The sequence below is a fragment of the Delphinus delphis genome, chromosome 7 (assembly GCF_949987515.2).
Source record: "Delphinus delphis chromosome 7, mDelDel1.2, whole genome shotgun sequence".
Classification (NCBI taxonomy): domain Eukaryota; kingdom Metazoa; phylum Chordata; class Mammalia; order Artiodactyla; family Delphinidae; genus Delphinus; species Delphinus delphis.
In genome coordinates, this window is record NC_082689.1 from 28,441,871 (window position 1) to 28,461,912 (window position 20,042).

Consider the following 20,042-nt stretch of genomic DNA (forward strand, 5'->3'; position numbering starts at 1 on the left):
TCCTGCCTCGGTCCTTACACAGCCTTTCCTCTGAGTACACGCAGGGGAAGAGAAAAGAGAGAGCTCTCTGTTGTCTCTTCTTGTAAGGACACAAATCCTATCAGATCAGGGCTCACCCTTATGGTTTCATTGAATCTAAATTACTTCCTGAGGACCCCATCTCCAAATACAGAGACACTGAAGGTTAGGGCTTCAACATAGGAATTTGGGGGGCACACAGTTCAGTCTATAGCAGTCGTACAGGCAGAAAGTGATTTGAAGGTGGGATTGATATCAGGCCATCTCACTCTGCCTGCTCTCCTAACCGGTATTATGCTATATTTGGCCCAGAGATCTGAGCTGGGGGTAGAGACTGCTGGGTGCAGTGAAGCTTCTGTCTTTTGATCTCTCAGCTGGTAGATACAGCCCCTCTCCCTCTAAGTCACTATCTTCTCTCCTGGATACAAGGGTGGATGGGAAGATCCTCCTTTGATCAAACTTTCTGAGTCCTGAGTGGTAAGTAAGTAGCAGGCCAGGGAATGGCGCCCCAAAGACCATCCTACACCCAGGCAAGAGGGATAAGGCTGAGCCCTGAGGACTGGTTCCTTCACAGCTATCTTTGAAACTGGTCCAGTGCTGGACCCTCCATCGGTATTGCTGGTTGAACAAAACATGCGGGCCCGATTCCCTGGGCTCCCGGGATGAGGTTGTAGTCAGTTGTCACTCATGTGTGGAAGGATGAGAACTTAATCCACACTGGCAAGCCACCCACTGGAGCAGCTATAGTTGTGCTTGTCAGTTACTCATTATTAAAGACTTTGCAGTAAAAACAGCCATTTAGACTCCTGTACAGGCTTCCACCGAGCCAAACAACAAACTAGTCATCCACCTGGAATGTCTCCTCTCTATAAATTACAATATCTGTGTGTTGTTTTTTTCTTAAAAAAAAATTCTCTTCCCCACTCTCTCATGCTTTACTTGTGTTATGCGAGTAGATTTCTAAAGGTTGAGGGGCTTCCTAATTTTTTAAAAAAACTCAGAAGAGCAGCAAACCACAGGATATCGTTCAGAAAATGCAAATGTGTCATTTTACCTCTCCACGGTGTCAAAGGCAGGGAGACACAGGGAACCACTTGGCTCTTGTTAGCGGAAGTGGAGAGTCACATTTTCACAGCTGTAACGCAGGGGCTGTCACCGGCTCTGAGCGTGTTTTCAGTTGGCAGGGTACTTCACTCACTTTCTGTCACTTCACCCTACAGTCACTACCCCCACTTCTTTCTCAGGGGAGCTAACACACGGAGCTTCTAGAGCTCAGTTCGTCATCACCATGGTCACAAAACTGCTAGCTGACTGCTGACTCCCCTCCACCCAGAAGCCAGAAGCCTCACCCATGCTAGTTCTAATCAGAAAAAAAAAAAAAGGTATGTTTTTCCAGTGAAATTCAACCTTGAGCATTTTGGAAAAAGGAGGAGCCCATTTCTATGAGTCATGTCTCTTCCCAGGGGCAGGGCTAGCCGGAATAAAAGGTTGTGGCCCGAGCTGCACAGAGGCCACTGGACTTCCGGCATCCTGCCCATTTCAACCTTGCTCATCATCTCCGTGGTTGACTTTTGCAGGTGTGAAAGCTGTGGAGCCGTTTTCCACTCTGAATGCAAAGAAAAGTCTGTCCCCTGCCCAAGGTGTGTCCGTCGAGAGCTGCAGATGAAGCAGAAGTCTTTCTGGCGGAGGCTGAACATGGACGAGAGCCTGGAGGAGGCTTGCAACATGTTTGAGCTGTCCTACCAGAACACCTGACTCAGCGGGAGCCCAAGGCCGGGCAGTGACCTCTCAACCATCCATCAGTCCCAATGGCTTCCTAACTAGCCAGTTAGACCCCTCTGGAAGAAGAGTACGTCTCACCCTCAGCTAGATGTAGATATATATTTATACATGTACACACACACATACCTATACGTCCTGTACGTATGTTCTGTATAAGTCGTTGTCCTAAAGGTCCATGGAGCTTTGTGGCTCAAAAAATTACCAATAGCTGAATTATACTTAGCCATGAATTTCAGCTGCTTGCTCCCAAGCAAAACGTGTTTTACACACAAGGCTTTATAGTTCAGACATTTTTTTCGGCTCTCAAGGGCCATTTATTACACAGGACACAGGAGAAAGCATTTCCTGCAGAGCAACAGTGCTTCGAGTTATTTTTGTTTATTTATTTTTAGCCTTCACAAAGGATGAGGTAACTGAGGCAAGCACCCATCATCATATTTCATAAGAAAATCTTCAAAACACAGCAATGACTCCTGGATCCTTCCAGGACCCTGTGTCCTTCCAGGACCCCGTGTCCCTGGCTCTCAGCTCGGTATCTTCGCAGAGGCAGAGATCACCTCAGCTGAGCTGAATGGCTTGGAAATCAGGAGTGCGAGCTCCCTCTGACAGAAAGCATGTGTCCCTAATTTATTAGAGGAGCTGGTGCTGGTTCTGAAGTTAATCTCAGAAAGGGTTTTGCTTGAGAAAAGACCTCAGTAACCTACATGTTGTCGGTCTGTTTGCTGGTACGAATCCCGACGCCCGCCCAGTGATGTGACGCTCCACGGTATTTGCCAGGCTGGAAACATGGCTCTCTTAAGACCAGTCTTCCAGGAGTTTCATGAGTGACAGTTATGATTTTTTAATGGTGCTGGCCTGAGGAAATTGCCTAGGATTGTTGTTAAATACATCAGTTTATAGACCAGGAGGTCGGATGTAGAGTACGGACATTCCAAGAGATGGTCTGCAATTTCTGTTCACAGAATCCTGTGTAGGCGATTCCCACCTATTCATTATGAGTGCTTTATTTTTCATTGTTTTTCATTGCCCTCTCATTTTGACTTTTAATCTGTCAATGTAACTACTTCTGCTTTCATATTTTTTAATTGTCTTGAAAAGTCAGAGTAACTTGGAACTTTAAAATATCAACTTTAGACTATTAGGAAAATACCAAACTTACAAATACAATTAATGAATTAAATCTGATATGATTTAAATAACTGTATATACACATATGTGATTGCCACCATAAACTGAAATGAAAAGTACTAGGATAATATAGGAATTAGAATGAATCGCTTAGGCATTTGGCGGGGGATGTTCTCCCTCTGCAGTGCGCTTTTAAGAGCCAGCGTAGCAGTCACTGTGACCCAAATGGCAGGTAGGATGGCACTGGAAATCGTGGCTCCCATTCCTTCCACCTTAACTCTTTCCAGAACAGAAAAATAAGCTTGTATTTAAACAATTCTCAGTAGGCTGTATGAGAAGATCCTGTATATTCCCACTGAGCAGATGCCTTCAATGCCTTCATGGTTTAGTAGTTTCACTGCTAGTAGGATCTGGGGAATCAGTGGCTCACAAAGTCCACGGGACATTTAACCCCACTGCTCCTTTCCACCACACCCGGCTCCCTCCGGATCCCAACTCATGATGCTTCCATCCGTTTAGAGACGAGACATTTCAGACGCACTTTTGTGCAGACTGCTGGGTGTGAGCATTTCACCTCCCTACCCATGCCAGTTCCTTTGGCCTCAGGCCATACATTTCAATGTAATAGCTCAGCACCATGCATGCATTTATTTTCTGATTATACAGTAGCTAGATAGAACCAAGGCATGAAAACTTGTTAAACGGCCAGGGCGCTATTCATGAGACACCTTACGGTGAATTTTACTCTTAGAAAAACAAGTTGACTCCCCCCAGCGCCCACCCCACTCCACTTTATAGAGACTGTCGCACACAAAAGAAAAAGGGTGGAAAATCTCAAGCACTTGGCAAACAGGCAAACAAATTGGATCATCTCCCCTTTCCTCCTCCCTTTCGTGAAATACAGTATTTATATTTTCCAGCCTCAGTGAAGATAGCAGAACATGATCTTTCACAGGAGAATTATAGACCTGCTTATTATAAAACAGATGTGCTCTGATGGCACAGTGCCTTTTTCCCTCCCCCGCAGCTCCCTGTCACTCTAGCTGACTTCTGCCTTTGCCGTCATTTATGTATCTGTGATTCCAACTGTCAGCGAGGCCGTCCCCAGCACACTGCATTTGGGAGACCTGAAGCGCAAGGCCGTCTCCTCCCCTTCTAGCGTATTCACTGTATGTACAGAATTTCCTGTCCCATCTCACAGGCACCCAGGGCCAGACCCGCCGAAAGTCAGGGTGACACTCTGGATATCTGTTCTCAAGGCTTCTGCTTTCACCAGGCCCATTTAGAGGCGCTGCTGAATGTTTGCAGTCCCCGTGAACTCATAAGGAGAACTTTCTACCCACATCATTTTCTGCTTATTTTGAAAAGGTGGGGGGGGGGGAAACAAATGTGCTGTCATCATCAGCTACCCAGACCTGGAACCGTACCCCAGCTGCTTCTGTTTTCTCTCCTCTTCGTGGAGCCCTGACAGCCTGGCCGGTGCCGGCCGCAGGCCCACATGACACGCTCAGCCACCACCACCCAAATCTAATAGGACAGAGCAGAGCCGCCTTAGGAGTTGGGTCTGCCACGAAAATTCAAAATTGCTGTTTTCAGCCCAGAACGCCTTAGCGCACATGAACACCCTTACTGTTTTCAGCACTAACAAATTACTTGGGGCACTGTAGGCAATTGTTCCACTGCTTAGAAACTGTTGAAACAAAAGCAGATCTGTGGATTACCACCTCCTTGAGACCAGGCTAATACCTGCTTTCCCTCATGGTCCGTTTTTCATCTCATATTAAATATCTTGCCCATAAAGCACATGAGAAAATGGCCAATTAATCTCCTAGAGCTGGCAGCCGACTCAGGGCAACCTCTTTTCTCTTGAAAGGCCCATTCCCTGGTGTATCACTTGAGGAAATCCCTCCGCACGGTGCCAGGAACTCATGTGTGAGACAGTCCAACCCTGGTGAAATGTTGGCATCTCACCCTGCAGTAAAGAGGCCAGTTCCTAAAATAGACCTCAGTTTGTACCGCGGCAGGAAGGCCGCAAAGTACTTAAAAAGCAGTCAACTGGGATGGGAGTCATGTTCTCTCCAGGTCGGCTCTTCTCGAAGTTGAATGCTCTTTATATGAAAACCATGTAAACTCTCCTCTTCCCCCTTTGCTTCATTACCTTTTCAGGGGACTGATTTATAGTCATCTTCATGTTTGTTGTGCTAAAGGGTAGTCTTTTTAGGAGCTTAAATACTTGATTAGCTGAGAAGGCAATCGCTTTTGGATTCTTCTAGAATAGGCCTCTACTGAAAAGGGAATATCTCTAGGACTTGGGATTTGTGGTTTCCAACCAACCCAGTGGTGTCCTTCAGACTCCCACTGAGGGACTGGGCCATGATTTCCTTCCGGCTGCGGTGAGAGCCAAGCTGTTCACACCGCTCTAGCTGCTGTAGGCAGCCTTTGCTAAGCTGGAGTGAGTGCCCCTGCATGGGGTCTGGCCTCTGTTTTTGTCTCTGCATCTGTACACACTGAACATTGACACTGGATAGTTTCTTCCCATACCTTCCTGAAAGGCTTGGCTTCCAAACCGGTGGCTTTCTTCTCTACCCATTAGCCAGAAAAGGCCATACGTAAATTACTCTATCAGGGTAGGACTTGCAAGAGGCCGCAAATGTTTAGTAACGTTTTCTGCAGAGAGGCATTATCTGAGGAAGCCGAGGTACACTCTGCTCCTAATTTAGGGTTAAGCCAATGCTGCAGTTCTTGTGTTTGGGCAGACTTCCTTACCTTCACTGATCTGTGTTGAAATACCTGGATTGTGAAGTAAACTTTCAACTCCTGATTCTAATACCGCCTGGAGTCAACACAAAGGTGATTTTTTTTTTTTTTTTTTTTTACTTCTCCCAGTAAAGAGAGATGCGTGTGGTTTCCCCTCTTATTTCTTAAGTTTTCTGCCTCACTACTATCCTTCCTCTAAGATAATGTGAAAAAGCAGAGAATTGGGGGCAAAACTGGAAGAAGTGAACATGCCCTCGCTGGCCTGAATTGAGTCATTGGAAACACTCTCCATTTTCCTTTCCCTGGTTCTTGTTGCCAACTGGGCATTAACAACACAGCTCCGAGTGCTGTGTACCCTGCACCATTCTTCTAACCCTCAGCTCTGCCCTAGCAGAACTAACTGCCTGACTCGACTACTTGAACCCAGTGATGGGCGAACAAGCGCTGCTCAGTTCATCTGAGCAGACAAATGTGATTTCTATCATGTGGGACGGTGTCTCGACAGTTAAGTCCCAGCACCCCAAGTCATTGTCAAACTCCAGATTAAAGTCAAAAGAAAAGTGTGGAACACCCTCCCAAGCACACCCACAGTTGTCAGGGCTTTTATTTTAAATGAGCTCCAAGCGATCACGCGATAGGGCTCTCTCCCCCCCTACAGTGGCCTCCAATGTGATGGAAGGCTCTGTTAACCTCAAGTGAAAAAAGAGCTGCTGTTTTGCTTTGGTTCCTCCCAGTGGAAAGAGACACCATCTTGTTAGAAAGGTCTGGAGTGAAGCCAGTTGTTACCCAGGTAGAAGATTCAGGCGCTTGCAGCAACTCTTAGCACAGCAAGATTCCCGCCTAGGCCATTGAGCTGCAGCCCAGCCTCTCTCCCCTTCCCTTGATCTTCCTTGCCCCAGTCATGAGCCCAGATTCAGGCCTCTTGGCTGGTAAACTGGCTGGTGGACCACTGGGTCCTGTGGCTCCTTCTCATGTTGGCCGTTGCATTCGATTCTTTTCCCCGTAGGAGTGCCTTACAGTACTGCCTAGTGTTTCTAGTCTAGACTATCTGACCCATTTGAGGCCTGCAGGACCCTTTGCCTCAATACGGATCACTTTGCTTCTTCCCTGCTGGCTGCTCTGTATACAGGCAAGCTCGGAGCCTGCATGTTCCTTAAGCATGTCAGACCTTTCACCTTCATTTAACCTGGTGCCTTATCCTCACGAGTACAAGGATTCCTGTCGGAAACACATTGTCAAATCAGACTGGTGGAAATGCTACTTGGAGCCGTTGACACTTACCAGGAAATACAAAAGGTACAACCACATAATGTTTTACGCTGTTTTTCGAATCACTCTTTTTGTTTGCTTTTGCTTTTCATTAACCAAACTCAGGGGAATGTCACAACGTTACCAAGGCCAATGGGTAGAGAAATTAAACCAGTTATTCAGATTCAAATCTGTAAAGTCAGTGAACTTAGCCTTTTTCAGATGAAAAAATTACACAAACACAAGGATTTTCTTTTCCTTTACTGTATGTTTTTTTTCAATTTTGCCACCTGTTTTCCACGTGGAGAGTGAGAAGCCTCTTGGCAGAATTGTGGTGAAAGCATTTCTGTGTGGCATGGGCAGCCCACCAAGCTGTTAAATTAGGCTTCCGCCACCGGAGGCTGACGTTCTAATTTTGGACACCTATCAGGATCTTATTGTGAAGAACCTACCTTAGAACACTTAAGGAAAAAAAACCTGTCTTTAGGGAACAGTAAAAGGAGGGAAAATGTGTAGGTTGCAAATGACAAGTATTGAACGTGGGGTGCAGAAGACTTCTGCACAACTTGTTCTTAACGCTCCTGGGTCAGATCGGTGTCATTTTCCCTTATTTCTGTTCATGCCGTACAGAACTGTCTAAAATTGGAGGTTTGGGCTATTACTATGTCACTCTGTGTTGAGCTATTTGTGATATCTAATGTGGTAACTTATATATGTGTTGTTTCTGTTTTCTGGATTTTATTGCCTTTTGTTTTGGCATAACTTATCCATATTTTGTTTACATCATTTTTTAAATATCAGTAACTGTAATAATATAAAATGAAGCTGTGTTGTGGACAAGACCCCTAGTTTTTATGGTCATCTGTCATACAATTTAAGTGCACCAGTTCCTAATGTATAAAGTTCTCCCTCTCTCAATAAACAATGCAGAAAGTGCTTTCTCTTCTCATAACAACTTATTAAAATGCTGTTTTTTGCGGGGATGGTGAAAGCCCAAGATGAGCCCTGGATGTTAATTCAAAGTCAAGATTTGAGCTTTATTGAAAGTGAGCTACCGGGGACTTTAAAATAGCTCTTAATTTTTTTTTTCTTTTTTTAAATTGAAGTATAGTTGGTTTGCAATGTTGTATCAGTTTCAAGTGTACAGCAAAGTGATTCAGCTCAGTGATTAAGAGCTATAATATATATATATATTATATTATATATTAGTTATATAATATATAAAATTAGGTATATTATAGCTTTTAATATTAATCTTGCAGATAGACTTTGGTTTTTTTCTGAATTCTTCAACCTCAATATTCTCATCAGCCCTTCCTATGCTCATGAAAAATATAGTATAACTTTTAAAAAGTTGCAGATGTAGTGTTACAGGCCTCATTTGCCGAATCAGGCCATGATTTCTTTCAGGTCTGAGACAAAGCCGCCCAAGATCCTACATGGAGTGTCTGCCACAGCTCTTCCCCAGGCCTTCTTGCCCGGGTTTCCTCTCGCCACTGTGCTCTCCAAATCAGGAGGGACAAATGCGAGGCAGTAGGCCATTAGGCAAGGCCACTGTTCATTCCTGAAGACCATACTTTGAAAGCAAAGAGTGAAAGTAGAGAGAAGTTGTCTATGTGAGGACCGCAGCCCTCTGGGAACTAACAGGTGACTGGAAATATCTGCACTACCTTCCCGGGGCTGGCCTCACCCTGCCACCAAAAGGCTGTGGGCACAACCGTCCACCATTTAAACTCACTTGTTCAAAGAAAGACATTGAAGAGAGCAGAAAAGGTGCTTCTGGTTAAACATTTACCACAGGTGGACTCTGAGCCTCAGTCTCTAAGACACACCTAGACAAGTTCATGCCCAGCTGCCCCTCCTCCACTCTCAGGAAACCAAGTGGGGCTCACGCGCATTCTGTCCAAGGAACAACTGGACCTCATCTTCACAAGAAACCTGCCACAATCCACAATAAAAAGGAAAGAGTTAATGTTTCACTGAACCAAACTAGACACTATGTAGCCAGAGCCCCTATTCATCTGATTCACGGGACGGGTTAGCTTCCCCCCAGTGGCGGTAAACCTGAGTGGCTGGATGACTGCAGGAAGCTTTCACATTATCAAAAGGAGACATTTCCAGAGGGTGGAAAGAGACACCATTTTGTTCCTCTCTCTCCCCCGCTCAGGAGATGGTGATTTGAATCTCCCTTAATTGTTTCCCCCGTCCTGTCCTTTGATGATGGCTTTAATCAGTGGTTCCCACAACAGAAGCACAAAAACACAAGCAAAACGTCAGGACCCCATCACAGACAATTGACTCAGAATCTCTCTGGATGGGCCTGAGTATTTCTATTTTTAAAAGCTCCCTGGGTGAGTCCCATGCATTCTGAAAGTTAAAAACCACTAGACTGAATGAAGCAAGTTGCTTCATTGAATGAAATATACATTTGCTTAGCATACAGGTGGTCCACTGTGGGAGGGATGTCAGAGGGATGTAGAGGGACTGATCGGTCTTAGCTGCCCTCCGGCCCTCCTGGCAGACAGAGAACAGTACTTTGGAAGCTGCTGCTCATGGATTGCCATTGTTTTCATAAAACTTTAACTTTATACCCCCTTCATTTTCTTCCGGGGTGTGGTTAGTGTCTATTTATCCAGTATATACCATTGCCAGACAGCCGGGTGAATAGAAGTGACCAAGTCATGGCCACAGGTGACTAAGCTAGACTACAAAGAGAGCCTTGTACCCTCCCTTTCATTTGTTCATTCCTCCTGGTTATGCTGCAATTGTCCTCAGTTGTATGCATGTGACAGTCTGCTCCCAGGTCAGGCCCATCCAACTAACATGAACCTCATCCCTCTGGATAGTGGTGTTTAAAATGGAAAATCACTAGATGCTTCTTGCCCAGAAAGGCCTGGGAAATTCAGGAAATCTTGAGCTGTGTTCATATTTGCCTTGGTTCTGTGGAAGAACTAGACTTTAAAATGAACCAGAATCATTCTGAATCAAGGCATCTATTGAACTAATGACCTTCAACCTCACCTGCCAGTTACAGGTGAATGGAAACAGTTCTCACCCTCTCCTCCTTTTATGAAGTCAATAACTTTGATGATAACAAGTATTCCTCACTGATGGAACACTTGTACAAATGGTTCAGTCTTATAAAAGACGTGATCTTCTCCATTCCAACAATGCTTACCACAGGGGAACACCCACAGCAAAGACTTTATTGAGAATCATTGTAGGAAGGTAGTGTTGCCAAGGGGCAGGAATGCAACTGGAAATGAACCAGGGACTTTTTCTAAAGCAGCAACATTAAAAACTACATTCCTGGGCTTCCCTGGTGGCGCAGTGGTTGAGAGTCCGCCTGCCGATGCAGGGGACGCGGATTCGTGCCCCGGTCCGGGAGGATCCCACATGCCGCGGAGCGGCTGGGCCCGTGAGCCATGGCCACTGAGCCTGCGGGTCCGGAGCCCGTGCTCCGCAGCGGGAGAGGCCGCAACAGTGAGAGGCCCGCGTACCGTAAAAAAAAAAAAAAAAAAACTACATTCCTGACTTGACGGGGGTAGGTGTTTAAAGTGTATTTTTATTATTGTATTGGATTCTGATTGGGGTAGAGGATTCCTTCCCCAGGAGAACAATGGCCCCTGGTATATAGTACTCCGGAAGATCAAGGCAAAGCACCTGCAACAGATTCATTGATTCTCCCCTGTTTGCATCTATTCCTTCATAGCTTGGACAGAAATGTCTAGCAGGAAGAAAAAATTGTTCTCATAGCTGATCATACAGAAATTCTGATTTATGTGCAATGACTTACAATTTACCTGGACGATCGGGAAATTCATAATTCTCCCACCTCTATTTCAGATTCCTCTATTAAAAGCTATTGGTTTTAAGCCAATCAGCTAGAGTTCATGGGTTCATACAATATTTCAGATCCTGCCATACAATCTCAGGCAGCTGTTGGTCTGGGAGAAATTCCTCCAGCTTTTATCCAGTCCCTCCCAGACAGCCTGATATGAGAATCACTTTCAGTGGCTTCTGTGCTCTCCCAGGATGGTCTGTTGTTCGGAAGCTGAAGAGCTGCTATTAGCACCGTCATTTTTTCAAATGAACATTGAGCTAAATTATCTCAAATGTATAAAGGAACATCTCTCACTGTGTTATGGAAAATTGCCTTCCAAATTACAAGACTATACAAAGTACATATTAATTTTGGGCCCAAGGACATCCAAATTGCCTTAGCTCCCGCGCTGTATTGTGATGACACACTCTTAATAGTGTCAGGTTCCAAGGATACTGCAAGGTGCACGCTGTTATGAAAATAAACCAGAATCTTTCTCCATTAGGATCACTGCACGCATACTCAAGCCCAGCTGGAGGTATTTTGCTCTGAGATTCAAGCCTTTTGCAGAGGAAATAAATTCCAATTGCATAGGCAGGGAAGTGAATGTGAATTCTAAACTGGGTCAAGCTCCCCAGATGGCTTTCTCACTGCTCCCAGGAGTGAGGCAACCGAGGAAGCAGCCACCGGCAGCCCCAGTGCCCAGAAGAGACGCCTGATGACAGACGTCTCAGGAAGTACATGCAAGTTCAATTCCACACCAAGGGGAAGGGGGAAAGCAGAAGTCAGGCACCAGCTGATAGACTTTGCCAAGTGCCAATGCTTATAGCGAATGTGTGTCAACATGTGGTCCGACAGCCAAAAAGCCCTGGAAACTAGCCCTGCCCAAATTGCTCCCAAACCTGTAGCCCTGGCACAATAGTCAGCTCACGAGCAGCCCACAACGGGGTGTTTCTAAATGAGGATTTTCGAAGACAAAAATAAATATTTTCAAAAATAAAAAAGTATTAGATTTTGCCTTGTTTGTTCCACCTACTCTTGTTTCTCTTTTACCTTTTTTTTTTTTTTTTTTTTGGTTGCTTGTTGCTGCGTACGGACCTTCTCTAGTTACGGTGAGCGGGGGCTACTCTTCATTGCGGTGCGCGGGTTTCTCACTGCGGTGGCTTCTCTTGTTGCGGAGCACGGGCTCTAGGCGCGCAGGCTTCAGTAGCTGTGGCACATGGGCTCAGTAGTTGTGGCGCACGGGCTTAGTTGCTCCACAGCATGTGGGATCTTCCCAGACCAGGGCTCTAACCTGTGTGCCCTGCATTGGCAGGCGGATTCTTAACCACTGCACCACCAGGGAAGTTAGCAGTGGCTTCTCTTAATGTGGAGCACCAGATCTAGGCCCACGGGCTTCAGTAGTTGCAGAATGCAGGCTCAGTAGTTGTGGCACCTGGGTCCTAGAGCACGTGGGCTTCAGTAGTCGTGGAGCATGGGCTTAACTGCTCTGCAGTATGTGGGATCTTCTCCGACCAGGGATCAGACCTGTGTCCCCTGCATTGGCAGGTGGATTCTTAACCACTGCACCACCAGGGAAGTCCCTCATTTACTTTTTCTGAGAAAATATCACAGAGCAAATCACAGACATAATGACACATTATGCTGATGTACTTTAGCATGCATCTAAAAAAGAGGCTTATTTTTTTCTCCATAGTCACAACGTCATTACACACTGAATAAAAGTAACAATTTCTTGTTATCATCTGATGCTCAGTTCCATATCAAATTTATCTCATTGTCCCCTAAATATCTTTTTTTGTTTTGTTTGTTCTGACAGTAAAGATTTTACAAAATAAGAATACGAGGTACCCCTCCTGAAGTTTTGATACACTGTAAAGCGCTGTGGTTGCCTCCCCAGCTTCCCTTTCTCCTTCCCAGTCCCCTTGAGAAGACAGTACCCCCTGCGCCATTCATGCTGGCCCAATGCAGCCAACAGAAGCTGCAGCGGGAACACACAAGAGTGAGTCCTTCCAGGTGCATCATTCCCGGCCTCTGTATTCAGAAAGCTGTACCAAGGCTGGGAGAAAAGTTTTCTTTAATTGAGGAGAGGGGCTACTTCAGGAGGTTGCTGCGCCCCCAACGTGATGATAGTGACTTGTCAATGGTTGCTGAACACCTGACTAATTGAAAGGACCGGCTCAAGAAACAGGGTTGGTCTCTACAGAATTGAGTAAAGACAGAACCCTTTATGTGCAAGGATGGCAGGTGCCCCCCGTGCAGAGGGTCCCGTCTGTTCCCTGGCACCATGTTGGAGCCAAAGGCATTAGCTCCTGAGCCAACAGCCTGGTCCTCGGGGACGGGTTCCTCAATTTCTCTCCCATCCCGCGAGATGCCCTCACCAAAAAGACTTTAGAATTAAAATGTTCTTTATTCAGTTCTTCCATTGGATGAGTATTTCACTTTAAAGCATGTGATATTCATGACATAAAATTAAGAGGCACCAAAACGTATGAGAGAAAAGGCTCTCCAAGAGAGTCTTCCCAAATAAAAGACTCTGCCCAGATATTTTCTAAAACATGTCATTGTTTGCAGAGGTGCTAGTTGGGCACATCACTGAGCATCTTTTTTTTTTCCATCAGCTATAAATGGCTGTTTGATTAAGATTATTATTTAAAGCAGGAAGGAACCTAAGATTCTCTATCATTATGGTCAAAACTTTTCAACTTTAATTTCTCCTTAATAAAATGTCTGATCTCAGACCACAAAAACAAACAAACAACAACAACAAAAAAACCCAGAGATAATGGCAGGAATGGAATCCCCGGTGCAGTGTGAACATTATGCTAGAACTGGAGCAGCCCCTCTCAAACTGTGGTCCCCAGACCAGCATCAGCAGGGAATGTGTTACAAGTGCACATTCTCAGTTCATTCACGACCAGGGGATGCGGGGGAGAGAGGGGAGACCTATATTTTAACTATGGGGGCGTAGGATTCTAATGCAGGCCAAAGTCTGAGACCCAGGAGGACACAGAGGATGTCTGCTAATAATCCAGCACTCCCTGCCTCCCCCTTCAGTCAGCAGATCTCTGGGGAGGCCTCCCACAGGCCAAGTGCTCCGTTAGATGCTGGAGTTGCAGGGGCACAGCCTTCCCCCTCCCTCCAGCCCTGCCCCGAAACGCAGAGTGAACGGAGAGAGGTGAGCACAGAAGCCAAGAGGGCGACGTTAACCAGCTCTGTTGTGGCAACTGCTAGATTCCTGGCTCCTTGGCTTTGATGCTCGGTGACCTTGGGCACATTGTTACCTCCTTCTCTCTGGGGATAATCATAGTCATCAGGTTATGTAGCTGTTGTGAGACTTCAGTGAATTAGTGCGGACAGGGCACTTAGCACCGGGCCTGGCACACAGGAAGAGTCTCATTCCTTTCAGGGTGCAGAGGGAGAGCACGGGCAGGATGTGGGCCAATCTCACCAGGCCAGGAAAAGCTTCTGGGGAGAGGGCCCCTTGGAGGTTGGTCTGGGAAGGGGAGTCATTCTGTGCAAAGCTGGGGTGCCGGCTGGCACCAGGTGGCCCTGAGGCTCCTGCTGGTTCCAGGTGACTAGGGTTCTGAGGGTTTGGGGGGCATCTCCAGCAGATGGAGCCTGGGGGCCCAGCAGCCCTATCTGGCTATCATTTTGTCCTTGTCTACCATCCTGCCCAGCTCCCCTTCTGGACAATTTTAAACATCAGAATCGCCTTCTGCAGCTCCTGCACTTTGTGACAGTCTAATCCACCAGCCAGCAAATGTAAGCCTTCTCCCCTTCTGGCTTCCCCTCCTTGAGAAATGTGGTCGAACAGACTTCATCATGCACCAGCCTCAGCACCTGCCCCTCAGCCATCCTGTCTGGAGTTTCCCTCAGAGCCCTTTCTCACCAGCCTCTCCCACTTCTGCATCGATTTGCAGAAACACAGGAATGTTGGTTGTGCAAGTCGGCTGATTCAAGCTCCCCGCCCAGGACCCTGAAGTTGTCCGCGGCAAAGTCTATGTTTTTTTTCCAAAATAATTGTTTTCCACTTTGTTTTTATTATTAATTTAGAAAGCCCAGCACAAACCCCAGCACGGCGCCGCCTCTGTGGGTCTATCCCCCTCTCCATCGGGAACCTGGGCCTCCCGTCCCCCTCCTCTCCCTTTATTTCAGCGGCCCCCCTCTTCCTCCCCAGCTCCACAATTGTCACTACCAATTAGTGCATTGTTAGGACACACAATGGCGTTACTGTAGCCAGTGGAACGGGAGGCCTTTGTGCTTCTCCAGCCGGCCATGGGGGCAGTCAAGTTTCATTTAGAGACTTAAAACACAACACCAGAAGAAAAATGAAAAAACAGAGAAAGAAAAAAAGCAGAGAAAAATAAAAAGACGACAAGAAAGGAAAAAAAGAAGGTAAAGATGAGGATGAGGAAAAGGAGGCAGGCGGCAAAAGCAAAGGTTGAAAAGGAGAAGAAAAAAAAAATCTGCCATTCAGGAGTTAGCCCGAACTCATGAAAAGACCCAAGTGGTCGCTACTCACTGAAGCCCCCCTCAGAACACAAAAAGGGGCTCCGGCTTAAGAGTAATTAGTGGTCTGACTGTGCTTGGAACACTGTGTGTCTTTAGAGGATTTTCCCAACTTTTCTTTTTTTTTTTTCCAGTCTTCACAAATCAAGAAAGTGGGAGGAGAAAGGTGCAGCCGTGGGGAGGGAAGGGGCCTGGAGCCACGCTGGCCCCCAGCAGTTCGGGCTGGGGGGGAATCGGCCTTTCTCTTTGACAGGTAAATTGGTTTTATTCTCTAAAGCTTGTAACTAATTACAGAGGGTATTTTTCTGGAAGAACATGACATATGGGTGTGTTTTAGAGTCACTGTTTTATTTGTTTCAAGTACCCTTCGAGCAGCCTGGCCCTTTTTGCGGCCCGGAAGATGCCCCCAGAGGCCCAGCCCTTTCATCCAGAGCCTACGGGTTGTGGACTTTTTCTGTCAGCCACACTTTGGTGTCCAGGAGAGCTTTTTCCCGCTTGTAAAATTAATATCCCTGTTTAAACGTGGGACCAGCCTGGAAAAGCAGCTTTGGCTTCTGAGCTGGTCTTCATTTGGAGCATTCGTCAGATAGCTCTCGGGCTGGAAACACAGCTCCCTGGGTTTTCACTCTTCTCCTCCACACTGATCCCCCCCAAATCGATGTGTTTCCGGCTTGTTAGAATTCCAGGTACAAGGGATGCTCTCTGAGCCCAGAAGCCACCCTGAAGTTAGGCTAGTCTCTCTCTCCTCCCCCCTGCCTCTCCACACCCTCCAATTTCTAGAAAGTGCCAAGACTCACCATGTCAGACTTGCCACCGAACAAGGATATTCCTGTGTTGTTGTTTCTAAAATTTTTCTTGGAAACACCCAGCCCAATGCAGCCAGTTCATAACTTGTGCCAACTTCATGCTGCTACTTGGGGTTTATATTTCCCTTCAAATGCATTAAATATGCCTCCCTCTTCCCTCTCTCTGAGTCAGACCAGACTCCCAGTTTTTGGTTGTTTGCTTTTTTACAAATAAGCTAATTAACGGAGACATCCATTCCATGCAAGGTTTACATAAAATCACCCTCACCTTAGAAACAATTTACCCAGGCTCTACCCAGGACCGGCTCAGTGTTGTGCCTCCTCTGTTTTGTTTTTCCACCTGTCAACTAGAAGCGAAGGAAACTGGGGGCTGTTCCCAGGTGTTCACTGAGACGGGAGGGGTGGGGGTGGGCATCCGGCAGTGTGAAGACCGCAGTTCTAATCCACATCCTGCCAATGACCACTGGGTGTTCATGTGCAAAAGCGGGGCCCCTGTGCTCACCTTCAGGCATTGTCATGAGGATGAGAAGAGACAGCCTATGAAAAGGGAGGAGCCCTGGCACACACCGCCTGGCACTGAATACACACCGGCTTCCTTCCATGTTGTCTGCGGTCAGGAGGCCGCTGAAGGGGTTCATTTTTCATTCCCTCCGTGCTGTGCTGTGGGACTGTGCCCGCTCTTGGTGGATGCCTTGTTACACACTGGCTCTCTCCGCCCCACCTCCAACCCCCAAAAAAGAACGTGTCCTGATTCTATCAGGAAATAAAGAGTGAAACCCTCTGATAATGGCCCCTGGAATGTCACAAACACCCAAGTCAGGAAATGCAAATCCAAGGGAGGCGGTATTGAAACAATGCTGATTGAGTTTCTGCTAAAGGCTGGGTCTCTGGGACTGGAGTAGAGAGGCAGGATGGATTTGGTTCTCCCCAGATTTGGGTTAAGGCAACGTCTGCCTCATGTGGCAAACAGGGAAGCGTCCTGAAAGCGTTCTTGGTGAGGGACTTGGGGGGCAACATTGGTACCTCCCACTCTCCTCCACCCTCAGCCTTTTGCTCTGGGAGGGGTCATGGGAACCCAAAGACTCCAGAACCTGCAAAGAAGGCGGCACCCGAGATCGTAGTGGAGGACAGCCCAGCCGTGGCCACAGCAAACGAGACTTCAAGCCTGACGTCCTGCCATCAAGTTCACCGCCCACACATCTTTCAGAGCCCTGTCTCCTCTCTGTCCCACTGTCGCTTCCTCTGTCCGCTGTCACTTCTCCCATCTCCTCCTCTCTCTCTAGGCCATTTCAATCGCTTCTTAACCAGCCTTCCCTCCAAGCCCTTCAGTGCTGCCCCCCACATGGTCTTTGTCAAATGCAAGCCTGATCTTGCCTCAGCCCCACTTAAAAATCTCCTAAGGCTCTCAGTTGCCTTCAGGACACAGTCCAAACACCAAACCGACCCAGAAGCCCTTGATGGTATGGTCCTGTCCTTCCCTTTAACCCCACCTCCTGCCATCAGATGGCCTTGTAGGCTCGTTAGCTGTGCTTTTGCATGGGCCTATTACGGATTTAATGCTCGGCTGTTGCTGTCTTGAAATTCTGAAGAATTTTTTAAGGAGGACCTTGCATTTTCATTTTGCAGCAGGCCCCAAAATTGTGGCAACTGGTCGTACTTCTCTCCTTCATCCCCCTTCACATTCCCCTGCCAGCAAACTTCTTACAGTTCTCCAGTTTTGTGCAGTTCCTTCTATTTGGAACGTTCTCCTTGTCTATTTGCCAAGCTTTTTGTCACCCATCAAACCGTGCTGCGTGTCCCCTTCTCTGAGAATTTTCCCGAATTCCGCTGTCCAAAGAAAATAATGCCTCTTTGCACTTGTCCACTTTTCAGTTTATCGCAGCTTATTCTTATTTATTTCCTGCTTCACCTTATAGGTTAGGAACACCAAGACGACAGAAATGGTGTCTTGCACAAGTACCAGGATTTCTAATGCTCCTTTGAGTGACATTGAATCAAGTGTTATATTTAAGAAATGTTTATTGAAAGAATCATTAAGCTTTCACTCCAATGACCATACCTGTGCTCTGCGTGCACATTTACTGCGACTCTATATCCTCACTTAGCCTCACTTGGGTCCCTCAGGGCCACAGTGCAGGTCACCACTGTCTGGGACCAGTAAAGTGGCCTCTGTTAAGTGGTGAGCCTTAGAGTGTTGCTGTCCAATAGAACTTTCTACAGTGACGGAAATGTCCAGTACAGAAGCCACTGAGCATGTGTAACCTCATAGCTAATGCAACTGACAGCCTGAATGTTGAATTTTATTTCCCTTTAACTCATTTAAATGTTCATAGCCACAATGAAGCTCCCATATTGGACAGCGCAACCCTCCATGATGTTACTGGTCCTTGCCACAGACCAGGGAGCAAGTCTGCTCACAAACCTTGCTGCTTCAGAAACACATCTGTGCAAATCACAAGCCTTGGAGCACCTCCTGACGAGAAAGGTTTTCCATGACAGGGAAACCAGTCTTTTCTGGCTTCCTTGATTGAAACCAGCAACCCCTGTCCACACACATTCTGCTGACGACCACAGTTTGGGGCTCCCTGGTGTAGACACACCTGGTTTTACCTGGGAAATGAGAACAAAGAGCCTTCCACACCTGGGAGGGAAGTACCTGTTGGAGTCAAGGGTTTCTACTTTGGATGCCAAGGGCAAGAAGACTAGTCTACATTCCTTTTCTCCGAAGCTGTCAAAGATTCCTATTCACACTAATTATGGCTCTTCACAGGGTCTTCAGGTTCTGGATGCTGGGTTGTAAAAGACTCTGAGTGAAGCAAAGAGAGAGGGAGAGGATTCCATTTTCAAGGTGCATTGCTTCTTTCAGCGAGAACTTCTGTAACCAATACAGGTAACCGTAGATCACCTGGGGCCAATTTCAAAGATGAGAGCAGCCGGGTGAGTAGAACTCACAACAGATCTAGATGGCCGAGATTCAGGACGGCACAGGCAAATCACAGAAGAGTGAGCCCCTTGGCTTCTTTGTATTTAAAAATGATCCATAGAGCTTCCCTGGTGGCGCAGTGGCTAAAAACCTGCCTGCTAGAGCAGGGGACACAGGTTCGAGCCCTGGTCCGGGAAGATCCCACAAGCCGCAGAGCAACAAAGTCTGTGCACCACAACTACTGAGCCTGCACTCTAGAGCCCGTGTTCGGCAACAAGAAGCAACTGCAATGAGAAGCCTTGAACAGCAACAAAGACCCAACACAGCCAAAAATAAATAAATAAGTAAAAATTTATAAAAAAAAAAAATTGATCCACAAACTTGCAGAAAAGAGGAAGCCCCTATAGGATTTGGGTCATAATTTCAAATGCTATTTTAGATTATTATCATCAAGGGAGCCAGTGGGATGGGCAAAATAGGTGAAGGGGATTAAGAGGTACAAACTACTAGTTACAAAATAAATGTCACAGGAATATGATGTACAGCATAGGAAGTACACTCAATAATATTATAATAACTTTGTAATGTATAAAGATATTGAATCAATATGTTATATACCTGAAACGAATATAATACTATAAGTCAACTATACTTCAATTAAAAAAAATATCATCAAAAGGACAGATTAACGTTCAGGCCCCCAAGTAAAATATGGATCCTTCCCCTCAACTTTACTGCCACCACCTCCACCACCACGGCCTCTGGGTTCCCTAGGGGCACTCCCTATTTTCACAGGCCCTAGAATAGACGTTTCTAGAAAATTAGCTACACCTAAGAGTGGGAAGTTAGGATGAGAATGGGGAAAATGATAGCTGATACTGTGGGACCTTTCCTCTTAAAGTTCTGCTGATTGCACTTAAAAACAGATATATCGTGTTCTTCCCAGAAATATAAAATTCAGTTTGAAGAGTTCGTCCGCATCTTTCTTCTCCTGAGGACAGTTGTTCATACTAATTATTCTCAGCCGCCTCTAAGGTTACAGAGG

The 20,042-nt window shown here is 46.5% G+C and overlaps 1 protein-coding gene and 1 long non-coding RNA gene across 4 annotated transcripts in view; one reads left to right on the plus strand and one right to left on the minus strand.

Moving 5' to 3' along the window:
* Positions 1 to 4,254, plus strand: part of PLEKHM3 (pleckstrin homology domain containing M3) — a 183,259-nt gene extending 179,005 nt beyond the window's left edge. For both annotated transcript variants that reach the window (XM_060016203.1, XM_060016202.1), the window contains exon 8: positions 1,596 to 4,254. In XM_060016203.1, the coding sequence (XP_059872186.1) occupies positions 1,596 to 1,773 (178 nt within the window). In that variant the 3' untranslated portion in view covers positions 1,774 to 4,254. The remainder of the gene's footprint in view (positions 1 to 1,595) is intronic.
* LOC132428404 (uncharacterized) overlaps positions 1 to 20,042 on the minus strand; it is a 150,353-nt gene that overhangs the window by 96,365 nt on the left and 33,946 nt on the right. The gene's annotated exons all lie outside the window — the stretch shown is intronic.